This window comes from Aulonocara sp. 'chitande type north' Nkhata Bay, linkage group LG5 (assembly GCF_057382095.1).
Source record: "Aulonocara sp. 'chitande type north' Nkhata Bay isolate Kocher_YH1m ecotype deep benthic linkage group LG5, A_spYH_male_GT1.1, whole genome shotgun sequence".
In the NCBI taxonomy this organism is placed as follows: Eukaryota; Metazoa; Chordata; class Actinopteri; order Cichliformes; family Cichlidae; genus Aulonocara; species Aulonocara sp. 'chitande type north' Nkhata Bay.
Genome location: NC_141348.1, coordinates 17,468,039 through 17,493,358, shown reverse-complemented (window position 1 = coordinate 17,493,358; position 25,320 = coordinate 17,468,039). Strand labels below are relative to the sequence as shown.

At 39.1% G+C, this 25,320-nt stretch overlaps 1 protein-coding gene across 4 annotated transcripts in view; it reads left to right on the top strand.

The window, feature by feature from the left end:
- Positions 1-25,320, top strand: part of slc2a9l2 (solute carrier family 2 member 9, like 2) — a 108,413-nt gene that overhangs the window by 43,770 nt on the left and 39,323 nt on the right. For all 4 annotated transcript variants that reach the window (XM_086291715.1, XM_086291716.1, XM_086291717.1 and 1 more), the window contains exons 7-9: positions 3,384-3,516; positions 13,840-14,027; positions 16,143-16,253. In XM_086291715.1, coding sequence (XP_086147841.1) covers positions 3,384-3,516; positions 13,840-14,027; positions 16,143-16,253 — 432 coding nt within the window. The remainder of the gene's footprint in view (positions 1-3,383; positions 3,517-13,839; positions 14,028-16,142; positions 16,254-25,320) is intronic.

Genomic DNA, 25,320 nt, shown 5'->3' with positions numbered 1-25,320 from the left:
TATCATTATCTCTGTCTCAGATAATGTTCATATCAAAACCCCTCTGGCAGTTGTAGTAGTCCTCTGTGCATTTCATGAAGCCACGCTGCTGTTGTAAATCTTCTCCATTTCATTCCTGTCAGCTCCCAACAACAAAGGCTCATGCTTTGCATTTGTTCAATCCCAGAATCTACAACCGTCAACATCTCACATGTAATAATTAAAAGGGAAAGCTACACGGCCTTTGTAATAAGGCAGTAAAATATTTGTCTGCTTTGTTTATGACAATTATTAGACACTGAAAGGCGTGCATTTAGTTCATACTGTTGACTGCACAGATAAACCTTTGCGTGCATATGGGTGTGTGAGAGTGAAACAGAACATTTAATGCGTGCTTCACAAGTTACACACTAATGGAACAGGGCCTCAGTGTGAACCCACAAATGATCATTCTTCAGCTGTGTCACAATTGCCAAGTCAACTATGGTTTCCTGTGCGTATACCTAATAAGCATTGTGCCACTTGATTGTTAGGCATTTCTCTGCAGATGATTGATTGGGACATGTCGCTTGCTGCCAGTCTTGTAAATTCTGATCAAGAACTGGCTCATAATTTCGACAAAACAGAAAAGAGATCATGTTAGCGAGAGATAGGCGAAGAAGAGCGGGGGATTATGGATGTTTTAAGAAATAACAAGACAGACTAAACAAGTAGGCAGATGGGGTCATCACAGGATTAAATTAAGTTTGTTTTTCTTCTTTTCTTTCTTGAATCACACTTGACAAGCTTGTTAGAATAGAAATAATCACTTTGTGAGTGCAGTCAGCTTCTATTACATCTTACCAGAAGATTACGCAGAGGTAACATGAGATGTTTATAGTACAGATCACAGAAATCAATGCCTGCAGCACAGATTCTTTGTCTCTGAGAGCACTCTATAGAGCTTTAATCTAGCCAGCCACTGTCACCTCCTGCTGGGATAAGATGATCCACTGTTCAGCATCAGAGAGACAGAGACAAAAAACTATACATCTTATATATCTTTTTTTATGTTCCAAGAAATATCTGTGAAGGGCTTCGCTGAGAAACACAACTACGGTTTCCCCAAGATAACAAAGTGATTCACTCTCCCAGCCTGGATTCATTTTAGATTTAAAGCTGCACAACCAAACATTTTTGTATATCCAGCATATTTCATCACTGCATATACCATATAAAAACTCATAAATAATCAGTGTTTCACCCACAAATTTCATTTTATTTCCAGCACTCTCAAAACTTAAAAGAAGAAAAGTCAGTTATGAATAACAAAAACACAAGCCGATCTCGTCTGACATATCAATAATGTGTCAGTGTTTACAGCTTGTTCAGTTGGTGAAGATGACCAAGAATAAACATAAAACAAACCTTTTACAAACTCTTACGTGAACTTAATCCCTGGAAACTGGAAAGTATTTTGGGGATTTAGTTCACATAAATTCAGAGCATTTTCTGTCCAAATGACACCTCCTTCTCTGTGCATACGAATACATACTGTCCTCCCATTTGCTAAAGTGACATCAGGAAGCACAGCCCTGCACAGAGATGAGACTGTGCATCCTCTCATCTTTGCAGTAAAGATGACTTCTTTCGTCTTTTACACATGCTGGTACTTACATAACTTTTAATCGGTCCATTGTGGTGAGGCTACACGGTTACTTCGGATTGTTGTGATGGATTCAAGGATCACTTGATTTTGTTTTCAAGGGTACTTTTAATGAAAGTATGTTTTAAAGCGCAAGCAGCTGAAAAGACCTTGTTATTTTATCTTCCATGTTGTGTTATCTGGTTGGATGAAATTTTCAATTTTAATAAAAACCCTGTATTTAACACACATACACACACATATACATTATACATATAGATATGTAAAATGTCAATCATATATATTTCACCTCTGTAATGTTCTGGATATTTATAATTGAGCTTAAACTGTAACCACATAATTTTCTTTTGGGATTATTAAGGTGTTCTGATTCTGATACGCACTTGCTGGCACAACTCACAGCTAATGAATTAGTAACATTACTGGATGTAAAAAGAGCCTCATGGAGAAGATAAGCCATTTACAAGTAAAGCCAGGGAGTTCACTTCTCTTTGAAAAATTGCATGTGCAACTGGATAAACTATTTGAGATTAACAATGCCCAATATAAAGTTGCAAAGAATTTGGAGATCTCATCATCTGCAGTACATAAACTAATTAAAAGATTCAGAGGATCTGGAGGAGATCTCTGATCACATGGGACAAGGACAAAAACCTGTTTTGAATGATCTTTGAGGCTGTAGATTATTTAAAAATATACAATTGTTTAGTGGAAATCTCTTTTTGGCATTAGGCACACACTTTATAGCTAAACTACTCTGCCAAAAATAACCCAAAATCTACATAAATATAGTGCCTAACTTGAACCCAAGTTTATGGGTTTATTTATACAGAGATAGAGAGAGAAGGAAAAATCTTGTCTGCAGTCTTAGAAATCAGGTTTTGATGTTGTTTAGTGCACCACTTAGTTTGAACCACTCAGTCTTGTTTTTCTTTTTCTTGTTTTTCTTTCTTTCTTTCTTTCTTTTTTAAAAGAAGAAGTCTTTCTCATTTCAACAATATAATACTAAAATACACTCTGCATGCATTTTAGCGGTATGAATCTGTAGCAAGGTGTTAAGCTGGTCTGCCCAAAGTGCCCACACAAGTGACCTACTGAATATATTGAGTATATTATGACACAAAAACTCCTATAAAGGAGGTGCGAAACCTTTTATTTGCCTTCATAACTGCAGCAATTTCCCCCCTGAGTTCACACATGCTTACAGCCTGTTGTTAAGAGGTGATGCAACACCATGGTAACAGGTGCCTGTCAAGTTTCTTCTTTCTTTTTTTTTCTCTTTTTTTGTTGCAGTCCATTCCATCAAATTAAATTAAATTATCCAGTGTTGTAACTTTTCTTTTTCCTAAATTAGGTTTTAGAAACTTTACCATATTCATTACCATTGCTTGACATTTGAAATGCTCTTCACATTTAATGAGAGCAGCAGACGGCCTTCAGCCCATATAAAGATTCCCCTTCTGCTTTAAGTAAATATATGCAAGAAAGAATGCATCGCTTTACTAAACCCTCACATTCTTGACTAAACCTACTCAGTATTTGCTAGCACAGTAGCCAATGATGTTATAGTCACATAACATAAATAGTAACCTCATCATCTTGCAGAAATTCTTTTAAAAAAATCCAAATGCATCCACCCATTCAGTGGAACGTGTTGTAACAGCTGTGATATACATCTGTTTTATCGCTGTTTAATATGGTGTAGCCGTTCCATGTCTGAACCTTTGATGCAGTTCTTTTGTTGATGTTTTGACTGCAGGAGTCCACCTGGATTTACCTGTTTTCCTTCCTTGCATTGCCCGCAATGCTGCAGCTGTGTGTGCTGCCCTTCCTCCCTGAGAGTCCTCGCTACCTGCTGATGGAGAGGAGGGATGAGGCTGGAGCGGAAAAAGGTATTCCATAAACAACACTTAAGAACATCTGCAAAATGCAGTCCGGCTGACACAAGAGGCTTTGGTGTCTCATTGTGGTTATTATGTTTGAAAACTCTGCTGTTGCTCTTTACAACAACTACTACACATTACCACTCTTTTAGAGTTAGAAAAAATGTCTTAAGAAGTAAGACTGTCACTGTCACTCAGGTGACTGGAGTATATCTGCAGGGACCAGACATAGTTTTTTAGTGAAACAGAAGTTCATGATTGCTTTCCCACTGGTGAGATTTGTGGCTTTTAGAGTGTTTTATGCTGTTTTCAGCTATTTCAGTGTACAGAAGACTAGCTACACAATTTTCACAAGTGAAAGTTTTGCTTTATATAAATACTTCAGCTTTTAATACTGGCCAAGGTTTTAAGAGGACCAAATCAGAGAGTGAATTCTTGAATTCTTCACTTTTAAATGTAAAAATATATTCTTAAATACAGCTTTCAAATAGTAAATTAAAGACTGAGAGATGGCTTCACATCTTTATTTATGATTGTAAAGCAGTTTCAAAAAAGAAGTGCATTGGTAATGTGAGTTAAATAAACTGTGACTCTCAGTGGTTTTAATTCTACACATAATTGTTTTTTATTTATTTTTTTCACAGCAGACATTTTGACATGCTACATTTGGAATTTATTGCAGCCATTATTAATATAACTGTTTTTTTCTTATATAATAAGTGATAAAGCTGGGAGTGTGAAAAGTCTTTTAGTTACCTTTTTTAACTGACCAGTTAAAAAACCATAAAATCTAAAATCTGTTGTAATATTCAGTCATATGTTACTATACCAATTCCAAAAAGGTTGGGATGCTGTATAAAATGGAAATAGAAACAGAATGAAATGCAAATTTCATAAACCAATATTTTATTTTTAATTTCTTTTTCATGTTTTAATAGTGAGAGCTTGTATTTCAAAAAAAATATTAGCAGACACGGGAGAAAGGAAAAGAAGTGTAATAAAAACAAGCTTTGTATTAGGCTGAATACCAAAAATAAGGCAAGGTGAAACAAGGGAGGAACTACACTAACCTAAACTGGGAAAAAATCCTAGGATCAACTATAAAAACAATGACATGAGACAATGGCATGAAACTGAACAGGAATGTGCAAAACGTAAACGAGAAATAATCAAAACATGAGCATAAACCTGAACAGTATTAAGAAAAGCTGTGAGTTGCTGTGACTTGACGCAACGTAAACAGATGAAGACAGAGGACTTAAATACACAGAAGGGTAATGATGGAAGTGGAAACAACTGGGGAAACACAGCTGACACGAATGAACATGACGCCACAGGGGAAGTAAAACTAAACACACTGAAAATGGAAACACCAGTCTCTTCAAAGTAAAACAGGAAACATAATTGAATGTAGAGATGAGAACACAAGCTTGACAATAGAACATGGAAACACGCACACACGACAGACTGGGGAGACACAGAACACAAGGAGAGACGTGGGAACAGATAAGGGAGATGAAAGCAAGGGTATAACTAAGCGTTAAACATAGAGGACAAGACAGATGTACACAGAAGACAGGAAACGACTCATAAACATGGAGACATGGATGAAACATAAGAAAAAAGAAAAGCTAGAAAAAAACTCAACTAAACCCTAACTGAATAATAACACAAGAAGTTAACATTATTGCAGTCTAACATAAGAAAATCAAGAATACAAAATAAACTCAAAATGTTAGATCAAAAATTCAGCCCCTGACAATAATATTCCTTAAAATCATGGATACTTTGAATATTTAGTCATCTACAGTACATATCATCAAAAGATTCCAGGACTTGAGAGACGTACACAAAGGACAAGACTGAAGAGCTGTGAATTTCACGGCCTCAGGCAGCACTGCATTAAGAACAGGCATGATTCTGTAATGGGCTCAGAAATACTTCCAGGAACCAATGTCTGTAACCACAGTTCACCATGTCATCTACAATAGCAGGGTAAAGCTCTATCAGGAAGAACAAAGCCACATTATGAACATGATCCTGTCATGTGATGAGGAACAAGCACCCAAACACAGACTCAGAGGGCAGGAAAGGTGTCAAATAAAGTGCTTCTTTCCAAAAGGAAAATGGAGACTGGGACTACATATACACACAAAGACACTGAGGTTTAATCAAGGGAAGAGGAAACAGGAGCGGAACAAGGAAACTGAAACTAATTAAGCCCAGTGATTCAAAGGAAGTAAAACAAAATACAAACCACAGGCAACTGGGAATTACAAAATAAAATAGGTAAGTAAGTAACTCCACTGGAAAACACAAATAGACAGGGACTTAACAAGAAAACACTAAGGAACCTAGAGTGATACATACACTAAAATCATGGCACAGTACACTGAACCGAAAACAGAATAACAACTCTCACAGCAATCAAAATGAAAGAATAACAGAAACAACAAAACTCAACCCTCAATAGTAATAAAAACTGAAGGGCAAGAGGATAGGATAACAATGAGAGGCAAACTAAAAAAAAATCTTAACAACCAGAAAACTCAAAATAACCAAACTCCCACACCATGGGCCAAAGCTCATTTAAATTGGATTGAGGCAAAGTGTAAAACTGTTCTGTGTTTAAACACATCAAAATTTTAAATTGGTTTTGGAAAACATAAACACCACACCTCTGGACTACCGAGGAGAAAAATTGTCCAAGAGTTCAAAAGCCTGCATCTCTGATGGTATATGGGTGCACTCGTGCCTGTGCATAGATAGCATGTATATCTAGATACTGCATATTTCTGCAAGACAATGTAAAACTACAAACAGCATGGCTTTGCACTGAACTAACCTGCAGTCCAGACATTTCACCAGTCGAAAACATTTGTTGCCACAAAATGGAAAATCTGACAAAGAAGGCCCAAGACTACTGAGCATCTAGAATCCCATATTACACAAGAATGGGAGAGCATTCCTCTCCTGAAAGTCCATCCTCTTTTAATTGAGTAATTCAGTTCCTTAGTTACTCAATTAAAATTCTGGTTTTCTATTTTACAAATCTTTTTCTTTGATACCTCACAAATCATTGATTGGAGGTATAAATGTCTTGTACAATCTTTTGTTTTTTTTAATATTCTGTTTCAAATGCACTGATTCAGTGCCTTTAAACCACAGTAAGCTGCAGCTGCCAGAGAGGCAGAGAGATACTTAAAATCACAGCACATCTTCATCTTTCTGACCTCAAACAAAGGAAAGAAATGAGGAGATGGTCTTTCGCATATTTATTTGGCTCTTATGACACAATAGGGGAAATAAAAAGTTGCTCTTGAATGTTATGTCCCAGTTAAGAGTTTTATCCATTAAAACTGTTTTGAAACTGCGTAGACCCTTAACCTTTAATTTGCAGCTACATTTTCACAGAAATGTTTCATTTGAAACAAATGCAAATGAAAATTATTCATTACTTTTTAATCATGTCTTTTTAGTATTCTGTTTTTGAAAATGTTTTCAAATCACCTATTTTTTACTTTTTTGGTATTCCGATTGCACAGCTGCGAAAGGCAGTAAATATCAGAAAAAAAGGCAAAAATCAGCTGCTTTTTATGAAGCATGAGAAATACATACATTATTTATTGCAGCAATCTTTGCACAGTTGTGTTACATTTCCCCTTAGACCTTACTCAAACAATAATTTATTCTCACTGACCACAACCTTTTCCAACAATTTGTTTTGTTGTACCTTACCTATACATTGGCCATAGTAAAAGGTTACAGGTGCAAAATTATAAAAAGTTTTCATAACTATTACAAATATTTCAAGCTTCAAAAAAAGAATATGATATAAATGCTGTGACATGAAAAGGCACAGCATGGATTAAAGGCATACGTAGCTCAAACTACATGTGTTAATGAAGTATAAAGAAAAATGTAATTTCAAACAAAACTTTAATGAATTTGGTCTCTGGGGTGGTTTGAGCTGTTTCATGCCCGCGTCCATACATTATAGATTGGTAATCTCTGAAGGTTTGGTGGCTTACAGTTTATTCTTTGTAAAATTGAACATGATCTTTGATTCTTTTGAACATGTTGTGCATGAAGGTCTCAGAGGACAAAGCAGTATTTATGATGATGGTGTCACATGAGAAAATTAATGATCAAAAATACAATTAAATGGAATAAACAGATTTATTATGCAGCAATAGACATGTTACCAAATAGTAGTGATAATAATAATTGGTTGGTCTTATGGGCTTCTTTGAAAACACATTCTAGTTCTGCGATGTCTTTTTTCTGCACACTTTAAGTGAAAATTCAAGGAGAGTACTCTTACCTCTCATGATGGAACACTGTTTGTTTAGCTCTGGTTTTGCCATCTGTCTTTTGTTGCTGCTTCCTTTGTGTAATAAATTCCTACCTTGAGTACTTCCAGCAAGTTAGAACCAAAGAAATGTGTTTTTGTTGCTTTTATCTTACAAAAAAGACAAAAAGATAGTTGAACAAGTCCAGAAACCAACTGCAGAAAAGCATGATGTTATAAATTTAAAGTTTCTAAATCTTTTATTTATATAATTCTGTCTTACTTTTTATTACAATTGGATTAAAACAGTGTGCCTCCAGTGGTGTAGTGGTTAACACATTTGCTTGGCAAGGAAAGGGTTGCTGGTTTTAATCCCAGCTGGAGACTCAAATCCTCTTTAGGGCTTTTTCAGGAAGAGCAGCTAGTGCATAACAACTAGTGCAAGCCCTACCGGCTGTCATCACCCCTTGTGGCAAGGGTGAAGCCGGAAGCAGCTTTTTCATACTGTAACGATGGTTAAGTGTTATTGTACAGTGACATGTTGGTGATCTCTGCACACTGTTGTTGTTCCTTTAAGATTCATGTTTGGTTGTGGTACAGGAAGGGGAGGGGGGACCTGGTTGTTTTTGTGTGTGTGTGCCAGGCTGGAGAGAGGAGCTGTACGAGGGCGCTCTCCCCGGAGTTAGCAACCCGCTTGCTTATGTGCCGAATAAACGGACAAACTGAGACCCAACCGTCTGGTTCTTGTGAATGTTACAATACTAACATTAAATAACTGACGAAGCAATGAAGGGTTGGGTAAAGACTTCCTGCTTTCTTATTGTCTCTACAAGTGCCCTTCATGGGCATATGACTTTAATTTAACACACAATGCTTTCCCCAACGAATGATCTCCTTAGTTACTGAGTGATATTACTAAAACTTACAATATCTGACTTTTTAGGGAAACTGATGGGCCTCGTAGACGAGTGTTGTTGTTTTATTTAGTAAAGTAAAATGCAACCAGTGCAATGCTTGCAGAACTTCTACTCACAGATAATTTACAATTTAAAGGTATCACAGAGAGGTGAGCTATGCATTGCTTCTTTTAAGCATTTTTGTAGGTCGCCTCATGGTCGAACAGTGGTTAGTACAGTTGCCTCACAGTAAGGTCAGTTGGTCAGTTCCACCATCCAGCCAGGGTCTGTCGAGTATGCATGTTCTCTCCAGGTACTCTGGGTTCCTCCCAAAGTCCAAAGATGATGATTCTAAATGGTTCCCTGTCTCTATGTGTTAGCCGTGTGACAGATTGGTGACCTGTCCAGGGTGTACCTTGCCACTTGCCCTAAGACAGCTGGGAGAGGCTCCAGCTCCCCTGTGACCCTGATTTGGATAAGTGGAAGAGAATGGATGTTGACAACAGGCAGAGACACAGAATACAGCAGCATCAACCTTTAAATTCTGGCAGCTGTATCCTAACACACACAACATTTTACTTCACCTTGAGACTAACTTTAAATATTCTGTTTCACACTTGTCTCCATGACGATTTTATTGCCAGTGTAAAACTGCAGAACCGACAAGCCCATCATGGTTCTTTAAAGCTCCTTTGTTGCACCACATCCCTCCACCTTGTGGCACTGTGAGTCTTTGGTCACAACAGTGACACAGAGTGGAGCCCTGCAGTTCTCAGTAACACAGGATGGCTGCATGGGGACAGTGACACTGTTGAACAACTCACCTTACTCCAACAGATATCGATATCAAGTCACACCTACTCGGATAGCAGCGAGTGGTGTTTAATGCTCTATCTATATTAGAATTACATGAAGTTAGATTGATAACACTGATCATTTCAGCTTGTTGGTTCTTTTCTCTCCCTTTCTAAACTTTGTTTCAGAGATCACACCATTGTAGTTAATGGATTTTAGATTTTGGGCTTCCATGTAAACTGCTGGGAATATCTTTTTATATTTAGCTGTCAACTGGGCTGTCGATAGGTGAGTTAAGTATATTATGCTATGTTTTAGTATCATAATTTCTCACTGGAGTTTCATATATCTGTATTCTGCACAGAATGTCCTCTCTCTTTTTTCCCTCTCACCCTTTTCTCTTTATTATATCAGTATCAAAATCCTAACTGGCCTTCTTTTGCTTGATTATTTGGTTTAGCAGAGATACACGTATTTTTACTTTAAATGCTTCCCCTTTCCTGCCTCAGAAATCATGGCCCAGCCTTTACTGTGACACTGGCCGACTCCATCTTGTGTGGTCTGCACCGCGTGTCATTTCATTTCCACATCCTAATGACCTGCTTTTAGTCCTTGACTGTAGAGATTTGCTCCCGTGGACTGTGTCCTAAACTCGTGCCTAGTTGACCTGCCCTCAACTCCAGGGATTAACCTTCACAAGAGAAGGGCTCAAAGTGAGAAAAGAGTCTTTCCATCCACTTATTCTTTGCCATCTATTGCATCCAAGAAGGCACGAGTTCAAACAACCTTCAAATGGCCGAGCTAAAAATAACAGAAAACGGTTAGCAGTCGTCTTGCCTTGAATAAAAAAGGTGTGGTGATTTCTGCTTCATTCTGACACAAAGAAAAGACATTAAACTTACTTAAATGTAAATAATCTGTCTTGTATTGGGTCGATATTATATAACAAATGCATAAACTTGTTAGGCAGTACGTAGGACATCGACATCTAGTCACAGATGATATGTGTTTCTAAAATCTATTTGTGGCAATTAAAAAGAAAATCTCACCTATTTCACATTCAGCAGAGGTCAAAATAATGTGATAGATACTTAAATCACTAAAGCCAACAAACAAAGAGGTCTGAGAGTCATCTGCATTGCAGCAGAGTGTATTATTATGCTGATGAATTATGTATCCCAGAAAAAGCATTGAAACAGGGAAAATGTGGCCTGTAGATATAACAAATCTTTAGATTTTAAACGAGCAAAATATGTTTTCCATATTGAATGCATTTTCTTCATGCTGTTATCCAAGTCAGTTTTTCAAATATTATATTTTGTATTACATTTTTTTCACAATATATACACTCAACAAAAATATAAACGCAACACCTTTGTTACTGCTCCCATTCCCCATGGGATGGACGTAGAGACCTAAAATTCATTCCAGATACACAATATAACCATCCCTCCCAAACAGTGGTCACAAATCAGTCCAAATGTGTGGTAGTGGGCACATCTGCTATATTGAGATAATCCATCCCACCTCACAGGTGTGCCACATCAGGATGCTGATCTGACATCATGAGTAGTGCACAGGTGTACCTCAGACTGCCCACAACAAAAGGCCACCCTGGAATGTGCAGTTTTGTCTCACAGCAAAATGCCACAGATGCCACAAGCAATGAGGGAGCGTGCAATTGGCATGCTAACAGCAGGAATGTCAACCAGATCTGTCGCCCGTGCATTGAATGTTCATTTCTCAACCATAAGCCGTCTCCACAGGCGTTTCAGAGAATATGGCAGCACATCCAACCGGCCTCACAACCGCAGACCTCGTGTAACCACACCAGCCCAGGACCTCCACATCCAGCAGGTTCACCTCCAAGATCGTCTGAGACCAGCCACCCAGACAGCTGCTGGAACAATTGGTTTGCACAACCAAACAATTTCTGCACAAACTGTCAGAAACCGTCTCAGGGACGCTCAACTGCATGCCCGTCGTCCTCATCGGGGTCTTGACCTGACTCCAGCTCGTCGCCGTAACAGACTTGTGTGGGCAAATGCTCACATTCGATGGCGTCTGGCACGTTGGAGAGGTGTGCGCTTCACGGATGAATCATGGTTCACATTGTTCAGGGCAGATGGCAGCTGAGAATGTCCCAGTTCTTGCATGGCCAGCATACTCACCGGACATGTCACCCATTGAGCATGTTCGGGATGTGCTTGACCGGCGTATACGACAGCGTGTACCAGTTCCCACGAATATCCAACAACCTCGCACAGCCATTGAAGTGGAGTGGACCAACATTCCACAGGCCACAATTGACAATCTGATAGACTCCATGCGACGATGTGTTGCACTGCATGAGGCAAATGGTGGTCACACCAGATACTGACCGGTTCTGGGTCCCCAGACCCCCAATAGCGCAAAAAACTGCACATTCCAGGGTGGCCTTTTGTTGTGGGCAGTCTGAGGTACACCTGTGCACTACTCATGATGTCAGATCAGCATCCTGATGTGGCACACCTGTGAGGTGGGATGGATTATCTCAATATGGCAGATGTGCCCACTACCACACATTTGGACTGATTTGTGACCACTGTTTGGGAGGGATGGTTATATTGTGTATCTGGAATGAATTTTAGGTCTCTACGTCCATCCCATGGGGAATGGGAGCAGTAACAAAGGTGTTGCGTTTATATTTTTGTTGAGTGTAAATAAAACAGGGACCAATCATTAAAAAAACTGAAAAATGACACACGGGACTCTGTCCTGTAATGTAACAGCTCCATAGGTTTGTGTTGTTGTGGCCAGTTTTAATTATTTTAGCTTCCAAATCTAATTACTGCCACACCCATGAGACCCGTCCACCATTGTTATGTCACAGGAGCTAAAAGGAATGGCAGGAAATGGCTGTATAATTTAATGGCAAAGAAAGGCAAATGAGTTTATGTAAACCTGCTTGTACCTTCAGCAAAAAGAGAACGACATATCTATTAACATAGTTAATTAACCTGTGATTTTCAATTGATTCAAGCCATAGAAATGTGACGCAACTATCATTCTCTATGGGAAGAATTGAAGTTGTCACATGAGTCAACAATAATTATTGTTGACTTTTAGAATTTTGTGGTGAAAAAATTCTAATTCTACTGTATTGGTGACATTTAGGTTTATTAGGTATTATTACAAGTATGTGGAGATTCTAAATGCCACATATCTGGATACATGCTCAATCATCCAGGTACGTAAATCCCAAAAGGTTGATTCTGTTCATTTGGATGTAGCGTTTTGAATGGGAGACACGTTTCATCTTTTGTCACCTTGTAAACAGTACATTTGCATAATAACTGAAACCAGCCCACTGGATGAACACTGGGCTGTGAGGTCAGTTCTCTGTACTGTTTATAAGGTTGGGGAAACCTGCAGTCAGCTGAGACTGAAGAAGTCAATTGGATGAGTGACGAAACGTTTCTCCCATTCAAAACACTATGTCCAGATGAACAGAATCAACCTTTTCGGGTAAATGCCTCATAGTTTGCATCCAAATAATGTTACATTTGACCTTTGACCTTACGTTTGCATTTCGCATGTTATATCTTTGAAGAAAGCATTGTCGAGTGAAAGAGAATGAGCTGTCTAGATACAGAAATACCGTAGTATAATATCATATAATATAATAAATATCATATAATAGGCTAAAGTTATTCATCTCCTGTTATCTATGAATCGCCTCTGTCAGTGCACCCCTGGTGGCTGTGGCTACAATGTAGCTTGCCATCACCAGTGTATGAATGTGTGTGTGAATGAGTGCATGACTGGATATGTAAAGTGCTTTGGGGTCCTTAGGGACTAGTAAAAAGCGCTATATAAATACAGGCCATTTACCATTTACCAATCAATACCTATTACACATTACCTACTCCTACATAATGTTTACAAAATACAATGTGATTCCCTTTAAAGGTAAATACTACCCAGAGAAGGAGCTGCCTTGGTGGAGGTGTGCGCTCTCAATGCTGTTTGTTGTTGTTAAGCCGTGTGACAGCTCACACTTCTACCTGCTCACATTATGTTGGTAAAAAGAGCCAAAAGGCTGGACATAATGTCAGGGTTGAAATGCAGCCTGTTAATAACAAAAGTGTGGGGCTCAGTTTACTTCACTTTTAAGTACCGTTGATAAACCAATAGAAATTTTGCATTTTCAAAGTTTCACTGCTCCATTTACAGCAATATGTTCTCATTTGCCCGTGGAACAAATCGTTAGGTCCTTTGATCTCAGCGTGATGGTTGTTATTGAGGGTTATGGCACTGTCGATATTTTTAACGCTGCTGCGCTTGTATGTGTGAATGTTTGTGCGTAAGCCTTTCAGAGGTTTTTGGGAAAGAAGGATGTTTCCCAGGAGCTGGAAGAGGTCCACATGGAGGCTCGAGCTCAGGACAAACTACACACCGTCTCTGTGTTACAGCTGCTGAAGAGCCCAGCTGTTCGCTGGCAGCTCATAACTGTCATCATCACCATGGCCTGCTATCAGCTCTGTGGCCTCAATGCAGTAAGTTTTTGATTTAACTTACCTTTCTCAGGTTTTGAGTGGAATCAGCTCCCTTTATGCTATTTCACAGTGCATTTGACTGTATTTATAGATCATTTATTATTCATTTAAATAGATTCAGATGCACCAAATCAATAATGCAAGCTCTGTGTAAATATTTCATTATAAGGACCCCACCCCAACACCATTCTGAAAGCAAACATTCAATATATCTTTAAAGATGATCTGGCACTCTTAGAGTTACACCTAGACCTTGTTAATAAGTTTGGAGCCTTGGTCCTTCCCCAGGCAGGAAGGTGATAAGTGTTACCTCTTCTACTGGAGATACTTCAACAGGAGAACTTGTCATTCTGCTCTATTCTGGCACTCTGGAGTACATTCCCAGTCGATTATGCTGTTTTCTGATTTTTATGATTTCGGCTTGGGCTAGAGAATATTGCAGTAAACACTGATGACGAATTAAAGACAAAAAAAAGGAACAGAAAATGCACGAGTAAAGTGTTCGACCACCAATTGCCGCATGAGAAAAAGGCTTCGTGATTTCTATTTGAGGGATGGAACTGCTTTCTTTAAGTGACATACTGCCTCACGAGGGCTTTTGATCACATTGGAGAAAGTTCTGTTTAACACATCAGTCCAAAAATGGGTCAGTGTCATCTTGGAAGAGATGACCCACCCATCACGGTAGAATAAAAGACAATCAATCACAACTTTGTACTGATTTGCCCTACATTCCTAGCGTGCAAGGCGACAACGCGACCAAAGTGTACCAGTAAAATTTTGTTACCTTACCTTGTTATTTAACCATTATGTGTGTCTGGTTTGGTAACAACTCCACCACTTAACCCACTGAGGTCTGTGCCTGTGCTTTCACAAGTGTGATCCTTGTATGTTTCATCACTTTTGAAGTCAAGTATTTTTTTTATTTTTTAAATCAAGTTTTAAATCTGTCCTTTGCTTAATTACATAGTTCTTGAACTGCATTTTGTTATAAAAGTTTAAAGAGAAGGTTCAAGTGTAAATACAGAAAAAAACAAGAGCGCTTGTGCACCGTTAACCTAATTAAAGTGACTCTAGGTTTATGTACAGCGCTGTGCAGGAGACCCAGTGGCTGTGGAGAATCGCTGTGAGTCACTATATTTTGTGCACTTTGTTCAGACTAAGATGCTTAGCCATCCTTCACCTGCTGTGCTGCACTGCACTCGAGTGTCAATGATTGGTATGCCTCTGAGCTGGCTTTATAAATGCCAAGAATAGTCCTTCACCTGGAGGAAAGTTGCTGCTAATTACAGCAGACTGAGAAAAACTTACTTTAAAATTGACTTCAGACTCCCAACTCTTGAGTCACGATCGCTCAAGAGTTGGGAGTCTGAAGTCAGTTGCGTTACTATTTTTCAACAGACGGTTGAAGCTGTGTTCAGCTTCCTGCAGCTTATATCGGGGTGATCGTGGCTCAAGAGTTGGGAGTTTGCCTTGTAATCAGAAGGTTACCGGTTCAAGCCCCGGCTTGGACAGTCTCGGTCGTTGTGTCCTTGGGCAAGACACTTCACCCGTTGCCTACTGGTGGTGGTTAGAGGGCCCGGTGGCGCCAATGTCCGGCAGCCTCGCCTCTGTCAGTGCGCCCCAGGGTGGCTGTGGCTACAATGTAGCTTGCCATCACCAGTGTGTGAATGTGTGGATGACTGGATGTGTAAAGCGCTTTGGGGTCCTTAGGGACTAGTAAAGCGCTATACAAATACAGGCCATTTACCATTCACACACACATTCACACACAAATGCAAAAACACTGGCAGTTTTTAAAACTCTAGATTGTATTTTCTCACTTTGCTTCCGTTTGTTCGCACTTATTCAGCCTTCTGTAAAACACGTTCAAAGGTTTTAATGTCTTTCTTTGTGTTTTTAACAATATTAGTGCAGGTGTTAAGCTTGTTGCATTTTAATGTCAATTCATCTCATTCTAAATGTGATGAGAATGTAGGCCAACTTTAGTGACATTGTTAAAATTTGTGTGTCAGCTCTGAAGCGAACAGGATTGCTGAGTTTTGTGTAAAGATATATATAAATGAGTATGTTGTTGTGAAAACCAAGACCAATGGTACTTTTTAATTTTTTTAGATCTGGTATTATACCAATGGGATTCTTCGTGAAGCAGGCTTTACTGAGAGCATACTTCCCTACATCACACTGAGCACAGGTGCCATAGAGACTCTGGCTGCCATCATCTCAGTAAGTATGGCTATTTGATTTATTACTGTAAGTCAGCAACAGCTTTCAGGTTTACTGTCAAGTACTAGGAGTTCAAAAATGAAAAACAAGCACAGACAGGCAAAAAAAAGCTGAGTGGTCAATATAACAACCAAAAAGAAGAAGAAATAACTCACATGGAAGAGAACAACAAAAGGTGCTGCAGAGAACAAAGAGAAAGTCCTGTTAACCCTCTCAAGGCAGGCGTTGCCGATTTGCAACAGTTCAAAACTAACAACCTGCTTACCCCACATACATATTTTATGAGTGTTTTTTACTCAGAAGTACCACTGCAGGACTTGGTTGTGCATTAGCAACAAAAAGTTTAATTTGAGCCTGAGAGGGTTAAAAATGATAGAGAATCCAAAAAGAAACCAAAACTCTGGCAGCAATGACCTGGGACCTGAAGTTAGTCAACATACAAACTGAGGGAGGGGACGAGACTCTGCGCACACACACAGGACTAATGAGGTGCAGGTGGAACCAATTAGGAAGAGCAGACAATTATAAAAGCACACGAAGGCAGATAAGATATTCTTGCAAACTGGAAAACCAAGAGTAATGAAAATTCAAACCCTTATCTAAGCCAGACACCATGACCCAGAAGGCCCCTCTGCTAATGAACAGTCACAAGGCACATTTTCTGTTTGATTGTATGCTTTGGTATGTTTGACAATTCTAGGTTTACACGGGTATGTGCTATGTGAGAGAGGTTTGCTTTTATTTTGTTAGCATTGGATGATGCTTTTTGTTGTAATTTACATTCCTGCACATGCATACACACTCTGACCGGCCACTTTTTTAGGTGCAGGGTTCAGTGTATTGTGCATTCAGAGATCCTGTACTGCATAGCTGGGCTGTGACAGGTGGTTGTTTGACTTACAGTTGCTTTGCTGTCAGGTCACCACAGGCCGGCCATGCTCCTCTGACCTCTGGCATCAATAAGACATTTTTAACCAGAGAACTGAGGTGCACTGGATATTTTTCTCTTGGAAATTCTCAGTAGGTCTGCAGCTTCTGTCTGGCACAAACAACCATACCACATTCCAAGTTACTTAAATCACCTTTCTTCTCCATTCTGATGCTGAGTTTGAATTTCAGCAAGTCGATGTCTTGATGCCATTGATACCATTGATACCATTTACATGGCTAAATGCAATGAGCTGCTGCCATGTGACTGGCTGATTAGGTATTATTGAGCAGTAAAACAGGTGTATGTTATAAAGTGTGTGTGTGTATTTGTGTAAAGTCAGTTCTATACAAGTGTATTGAACAACTACTAAATATTGTCATATTTATTGATTAAATATGACTCGTGATCTCCGTGAATGAAATCTGGGTAGTGTGAAGGGCAAAGACAAATATGCAGTAGTTGACAATCCTTTAACCCAATCAACCCAATCCTTTATTGTTACTATGTTAGCATATTCTAACATATTAGCAGCTCAGCTGTACTTGGATTGCTCTCAGCCATGTCATTTCACTTGACATGCTTTTTAGTATTACTTCCTCTGGCAGTAAATCACTTTCTAAATGATGGAGCAGGGAGCACTTTGTTTGGGAAACGGCTTAATGAAGTAGTTAGTTTGTTGGAGCATCTCTCCTGGCAGCTTGTGGGCGGAGTTGTTAGTATTTGACATCATGTGATGATTTACTTGCAATAGTAACTTTGCATAATCACAGTTATGATCACATAAAGTCAAGTCAAGTCAAGTCAAGTTTATTTATAGAGCACATTTAAAAACAACCAAGGCTGACCAAAGTGCTGTACAGTAAATACAGATAAAAATACAATAGAACACAATTTCGTAAAACACCTCGCTGATCAAATAAAAAATAAATAAACAAATAAATTAAACCTTTCTAAAAGCCAATGAAAAGAGGTGAGTTTTAAGAGCAGTTTTAAAAGTTTCTAGGCTTTTGGAGAATCTGACGTGAGGAGGTAAACTGTTCCACAGTCTGGGTGCAGCCACAACAAACGCCCTCTCTCCCTTTGTCTTTAATTTATACCTGGGAACATCTAAAAGCATCAGATCGGCTGACCTCAAAGATCTCCTGGGGCGATAAGAATCAGAATCAGAATCAGATCAGAATCAGAAACTTTATTGTCATTGTCATGAGAACAACGAAATTAAGAATGGTCCCCGATCATTGCATCATCCCTAGCAATATCAAAATATAAATAAAACAATAAAATTCAATAAATAAAATAGATAGAATACTTAAAATACTAATAAGATATAACAGTAAAACATTCACATACATTCCCACACACATGCTTCAGACCGTGCATAGATTAACACAAGAGTGGCGTGATGGACATTTTTTTGTAGTATTCAGATGTGTTATTGCAGTTGGATAACAGCTGTGTTTGAGTCTATTAGTCCTTGCTCTGATTGCCCTGTACCGTCTGCCTGAGGGCAACAGTTCAAACAGGGAGTGGCCAGGATGTGAGGTGTCTTTTATGATGTTTTGGGCCTTTTTAAAACAGTGGGCGTTGTGTAGAACTTCCAATGTGGGGAGAGGGCAGCCAGTGATCTTTTGGGCGGTGTTAATGATCCCTTGGAGTGCTTTCCTCTGAGCCCCTGTGCAGCTAGTGTACCAGATGCATATGCAGTAAGTTAGAACACTCTCAATGGTGGCTCTGTAGAAGGACACCAGCAGTCTCTGTGTGATGTTATTCCTCCTGAGAATTCTCAGGAAGTACAGTCTCTGTTGGGCCTTTTTCAGCAGCTCGGAGGTGTTCACACTCCAGGAAAGGTTCTCCTCTATATTGACTCCCAGTTGGGATCTTTAGGAAGCCCAAACACAATGACTTCAGTTTTGCTTTCATTAAGGTGTAAGAAGTTAAGAGTCATCCAAGTCTTAATGTCAGACAAGCAGGAGAGTAGCGGCTGCAAAGAAACATTGCAGTTCAACCTCAGAGGGCGGTAGATCTGAATATCATCGGCAAAGATGTGGAAGGACACATTATGTTTACGGAGCACATCGCCCAGAGGGAGCAAGTACAGAATAAACAACAGGGGGCCTAGTATGGACCCCTGAGGTACGCCACAGGTTAAAGGAGCTCTGGGAGATGACAGTTCACCAAGGTGAACAGAAAAACTCCTATTATTCAAATAGGACTGGAAAAACTTTAAGACAGTGCCCTTTAAACCGACACAATGTTGAAGGCGGGCTAGCAGTATGTTGTGATCTACAGTGTCGAAGGCTGCTGTCAGGTCCAAGGTTACTAAGACAGCAGCACAACCAGAGTCAACAGTTAAAAGCAAATCATTAAAAACTCTCAGTAGGGCGGTTTCTGTGCTATGCCGAGCTTTAAAACCAGACTGGAACTTCTCATAGAGATTGTTGTTGTCAAGAAATAGCTGGAGCTGCGTGAGGGCGGCTCGTTCCAGTACTTTGGACAGAAAAGGGAGGTTGGAAATGGGCCTATAGTTAGAGAGTAGGGATGGATCTAGATTAGGCTTTTTAAGGAGAGGTTGAACAACAGCGTGCTTGAAAGACATAAAACCCACTAATAAGACCATCTTACAGATATTCCACTGGAGACATGTTTCAGTCAGCAGCAAATGTTAGCGTAAAGCAGCATCAGTATACAGACATTATATTTTCAGGTTGTATGTCTGTCCCACACTGGAGGATTTACTAATTAGATTTTGGAGGTCAACAGTCAAAGCCACAGACACTTGTCAAAAACTCTAAACTTCAAAAAACTATTACGGTAAAACGTCTCAGAAATGTCAAGTAGGATACAATTATATTTTATGTAAGAATATTATTCACAACTTTGAGATACATATTTTCCAGAGAAGACAAAGCAGTGTTTGATGTATTGGACTTACGTTTGCCTCCTTGGTTCCCACGATAACTAGAATAGAATAGAATAGAATAGAATAGAATAGAATAGCCTTTATTGTCATTGTACAGAGTACAACGAAATTGGAGTGCCACTCCCTTGGTGCAAGTTTCAATAATAAATATAAATGTAAAATATAAAAAGTACAAAAAAAACAATCGTAAGTACTCAAACAATAGTATGTACAATATATACAGGATAGCAGCATTAATATAATGACAGTGACGGTATGGAATAGGTTCAATTGTTTTTGTGCTTATTTACTACGGTGATAGCTCTGGGAAAGAAGCTATCCCTGAATCTGTTTGTCCTGGTTTTATGTGACCTGTACCGTCGGCCTGACGGTAATAGTTCAAACAGTTGGTTGCTGGGGTGAGAGTGGTCCTTGATGATATTGCCAGCTCTGCTGAGGTACCGAGAGTTTGCAGTGACCTCCAGGCTGGGCAGAGAGCAGCCAGTGATCTTCTGGGCTAACTAACATAACTACTTGGATGAAAATCCTCTACAGTCAGTAACTGCCTGAAGTAAAAGGCTCTACCAGGTCTTTGATGCATCTCCCTTCAGTTTCTGCTTATTTGTGGCTCGCTCTTCTTTCTCATTTGTCTTCAGTAGCTGAAAATGATGCTCTATTGGGATGAGATCACGTGACTGACTTGGCCATTAGCAATATCCCATTTCTTTGCTTTGAGAATGTCTTGGGTTGCTTTTGCAGTATGCTTTGGCTCATTTGCACTGAGAAGCATTATTGATCAGTTATGGAGCTTTTGATATTTGTTTTGCTGTTTTTAGAAATAATGAGGTCATCATGCACTTCATTTGTCATCTTTGGTCTCTCAGACCTTTTTTATGGTGCTGAGCTGGCCAGTGCATTCGTTCTTTTTAAGAACATACAGATTGTTGAATTAGCCACTCCTAAAGTTTTTGCTCTCTGATGGTTTATTTATTTTTTCAGCCAAATGATGGCCTCCCTCGCTTGCACTTTGCATCTTTTTGGACCTCATATTTAATGCGTTGAATCAACTTCTGATATGTCTGCTTCCATTGTCATGAAATCGGAAGGGAAAAGGTTTCACCTGGCCATGAAACTGCTTGTGCATCAGCCATCCTATTCATTTTAACCTTCTGAAAATGGTGACTTTGTATAAAAGCCAATATAACATTCAATGTAAAATTTTTCTAACCTTTGAATGAAAGCTGAAGGTCTGCACTTCAATCAGATCTTGTTTGTTTGATTTAAAATCCACTGTGATGGTGTGCAGAGGCAAAATTACAAAATGTGTCACTGTCCAACAGTTTAGGGACCAATCAGTAAAACTATTTTGCTGCAGTAGCAGTGATTCATGATGATGAAGGTACGCTATCGATCGAGATAACGTAACCATGTGTTACCCAATTCACACACAAAGCACAATGACAGGGTAAAAATATTTGATTTTTTATGACTGATACTAGAGCTGTATTACTGTCTCCTGAACAGTAGGAGCTGATCTACAGAGCAATACTCTCAGCTTCCCAGTGCAGGGTCCTGTTCTCACCTATGATCAGTCAGTCTTCTGGCCAGTAACCAAAGGTTATAAAGTTGGCCCAAAAAGAGTTTTCTTTTTGGGATCCGTGGACTCACTGACAGAGTAAGGAGCTTATACATAAAGCTGGAGCTCACAACTGAACAGCTGCTACTTCACACTGAGTGGGAATGCTAATGTGGTATAGACACCGGACTAGGACACTACCTGAGTTTCCAAGGGAGGTATTCTTGGCATGCTGAACTGGGTGGAGACCACAAAGCAGATCAAGTTTACATTATAGTGATTGTCTATCTCTTCTGGCACGGGAACACTCTGGGATCCCCAGGAATAGCTACAGGAACTGTCCAAGGATTGGTCTAATTGCTGTTATCCTCTTGTTATTGAGATGCATTTGAAATGCCAAAAGAAATGAACAAAATGATCAATCAAATTTTAGTTGAAGGAGCTCTTTGCCCAAAAAGGGCATTACATTTTTAGTTTAAACCAAATACTAATTGCAAAAATGCACTGGGGAATGCAGTATGTCATCTCTCACCCACTCCATGACATGTTGGTCAGTCACAGGAGCTCGTTCAGTGAGAGACTGAGATTACCGAAAAGCACCACTGAACGACACAGGAAATCATTCCTGCCTGTGGCCATCTCCCTGTACAACGCATCCACTTAACACACTGTTTGCTGCTACAACTACACATGTTTCTTTTCCAAATATTTATTTATAAGTGACTTATGTATGTATGTATGTATATATATGTATATATTGTACTATTCTTAGTTAGCGTATTGTCTGTCTTGTCTTAATGTTGGTTTAAAATGGAGCACTGTAACAAAAAATAATTTCCCCCAGGGATCAATAAAGTATTCTGATTCTGATTCTGATTCTGATTCCATATTTAATGTTGTGAGATTGTTAATGCCCTGCGTGGGCTGCTATCTATTTCTGTGATTCCTGTAAGCATGAGCACAGATGATCTTTGATCTGCGGCAGTGAGGAGACCCCGCTGAGTGACTTAGCTGCCAGGTGACTGACTTCAAACACCAGCATGTACTCTTCAGATACCAGTTTTACCCCCAGCTCTGCAGTATCTCTTCATCAGGCACTGCTAACTCACCTCCAGCTGCCTTTACTGAACACCACCCTTCTTATGTGGCTGACAATAATGATCATCTGGCTGTTTTGCTAGCATGCACAACGTAGTTGGAAATGATCCAAATGAAGCCAGCGTAATCTTCAGATTTATGACTGTGTATTAATCCAATAAATAACTTGTCATGAGTTGTGACTTTTTGGTAACGAATGACAGAATCCACAACTATCGTAGCTGACACGTCACTCATGCTGAAGCTCAACTTTTTGCACCACAGGCGATATGTTATGTTATAGTCATAAACTGTACAAACTTTGCTCTTTAGAACTATTCCAGTTGGTACAGTGGTACAGTTATTAGTATCTAGAGGGTTCTGGGTTTGAACCCAACTAACTGGCTGAGACCTTTCTGTCTGGAGTTTGCATGTTCTCCCTGTGCCTCTGTGGGTTCTGTCTGGACACACATTCATTTGTGTCTCTAAATTGGCTGTAAATTTGTGTTAGCTCTGCCATAGACTAGTGACCTGTTCAGGGTGTTCTCTGCCTCTGGCCCTGTGACAGATGGTTTAGGCTCCTGCCCACCTGTGTGCAATTGCAATGGAATTGGATAAGTGGTTATGAAAATGGATGGATGGACAATACTTCAAACACTATCAGGCAAATGTAAATATACAAGCCTTTATTTGTACTCTGTAATAAATATAAGTAGCTGATGGTGCAAACTCAAGAGCTTTACAGACATGTTTTAATCGTTCGTTGGTGTTAAACATTGGTTGGATGTTCACAATAATTTGACATGTATTAAGAAAGATGAATTTCAATTTTGACTTTGTGAGTTTAAGATATTTATGATTTTTGAATTAAAGTCTACACCTTACCTTTTCTTCAATTTAGGTAGAAAACATTTTAAAGTTAGAATTTAATCCCTGTATTTAACACTATATGCTTCGTAATATGAGAAATGAATGCACCTCGTGATGTAGCTCTGACTTTCATCCATTAACAAAGCTTTTCCTTTTACATAAAGCTGCCCACACACAATTAATTTCTTATACAAAGAGTTTTACATATGAAAAAGGCATGTGTTGCATGCCTCCAAATCCTGGTCCTTGCTTGTAAACACTAACAGATTAGTTGCAGTTTGCTGTTAATGAGTTTTGGGAAGCCCAGGCATCAAATGCACCCAGGAGAAATGTTCCTCATATTGCTTTATAGAAAAAAAAAATCAGATTTATTCAATGGTTTGTTAAATGTCACAATACTGCATTCTGAATTGCTTTTACCCATGCAGTACAATTCACTTTACACAGAAAAGGATACGGAGGTTTAAAATGAAAATGAGCTATTTATCATGAATGGCATTCCATTTTTTATATGCTGTGCTTGTATTGCATCTTTTGCAATCACCAGCTAAAGTTTGGGATGTTAAAAAATTACAATAATGCACTGTGACCACAAAACAAAACATTTTAAACTGAATTAATGACTAAGAGAAACGAACATATAACAAGCTAACTATTATGATTTAAATCAAATGACCTATGCAGAGTTTAACGCTGTTTGATTAGCAGTTCCCCTTTGACAATGTCACTAGCTAATGCAATCCTTCTGTCCTCAGCTCATTAAGGCACTAGAATGCTTGTATTTGAGTATTTTTCTTCTCGAGCTATATATTAAAAAGCTCTTTTTATACTCGATTTTTCCACCGACAGGGCACATGGCAAGATGGAAAGAATCTACTGAAAGATTACAGTGAAATAGTTTAGAGACAAATAGTTCCTGAGAAATGTCAATGCAGCTTAGGTAGCTTAGGAAAAAAAGCATGCAAACAGACAAAACACAAACAAATTGAGAAAAGGTGCTCATCGAACCGAAAACACACGAGCTGGACACAAAAAGAAACCCATGACATAAATGAGGGGGCAACTTCAAGCAGTACAGATTGCAACAGATCTTATTTCCAGATGACAGAAAATGTAACGAACCTAGATGGGACTTGCTTGTCGTGCATATCAGAACAAATTGTTTTTGGGCAGAAAGAAAAGTTTCCTTGCAGATCTGGAAAAAAGGCTTTGTAACATGTCACTAATATTACAAAAGGATCTATTTTAACCCAAACCATGTTTTTAGCTCCCTTAAGATGCCTTTTGTTCTTACATGAGATATAAACACCTGGAATAAAATGAATGAAACACTCTGGAATGAAAGCCGTGCATGTTACTCATCCATCCAGCCAAATGTCTTTCCTACATGGACTTCATTACTCTTTATGCTACTTCTGCTGGCATCCTGAAGCCTTTATACTGGAAAGCCCAATTTCCAATTTAACAATTAAGCATCTATGTGTTCCAGTCCCTACAGTCAGTTCTGTACTATTCATCAGCTACTGATGGACTCTTCTCTTTTCCTCCTCAATCTAGATCTAAATGTATCATTAAGCATTTTTACGATAACATGCTAAGCTTTATTGAAATAAATTTGTTATTCACAAACAAATCTACTGTAACTCCTTTAAGAAACCTGCCATGTTTACTAGTGACCTACTGGGCAATCGCCCTTTCATTGTGGCAGACTTGT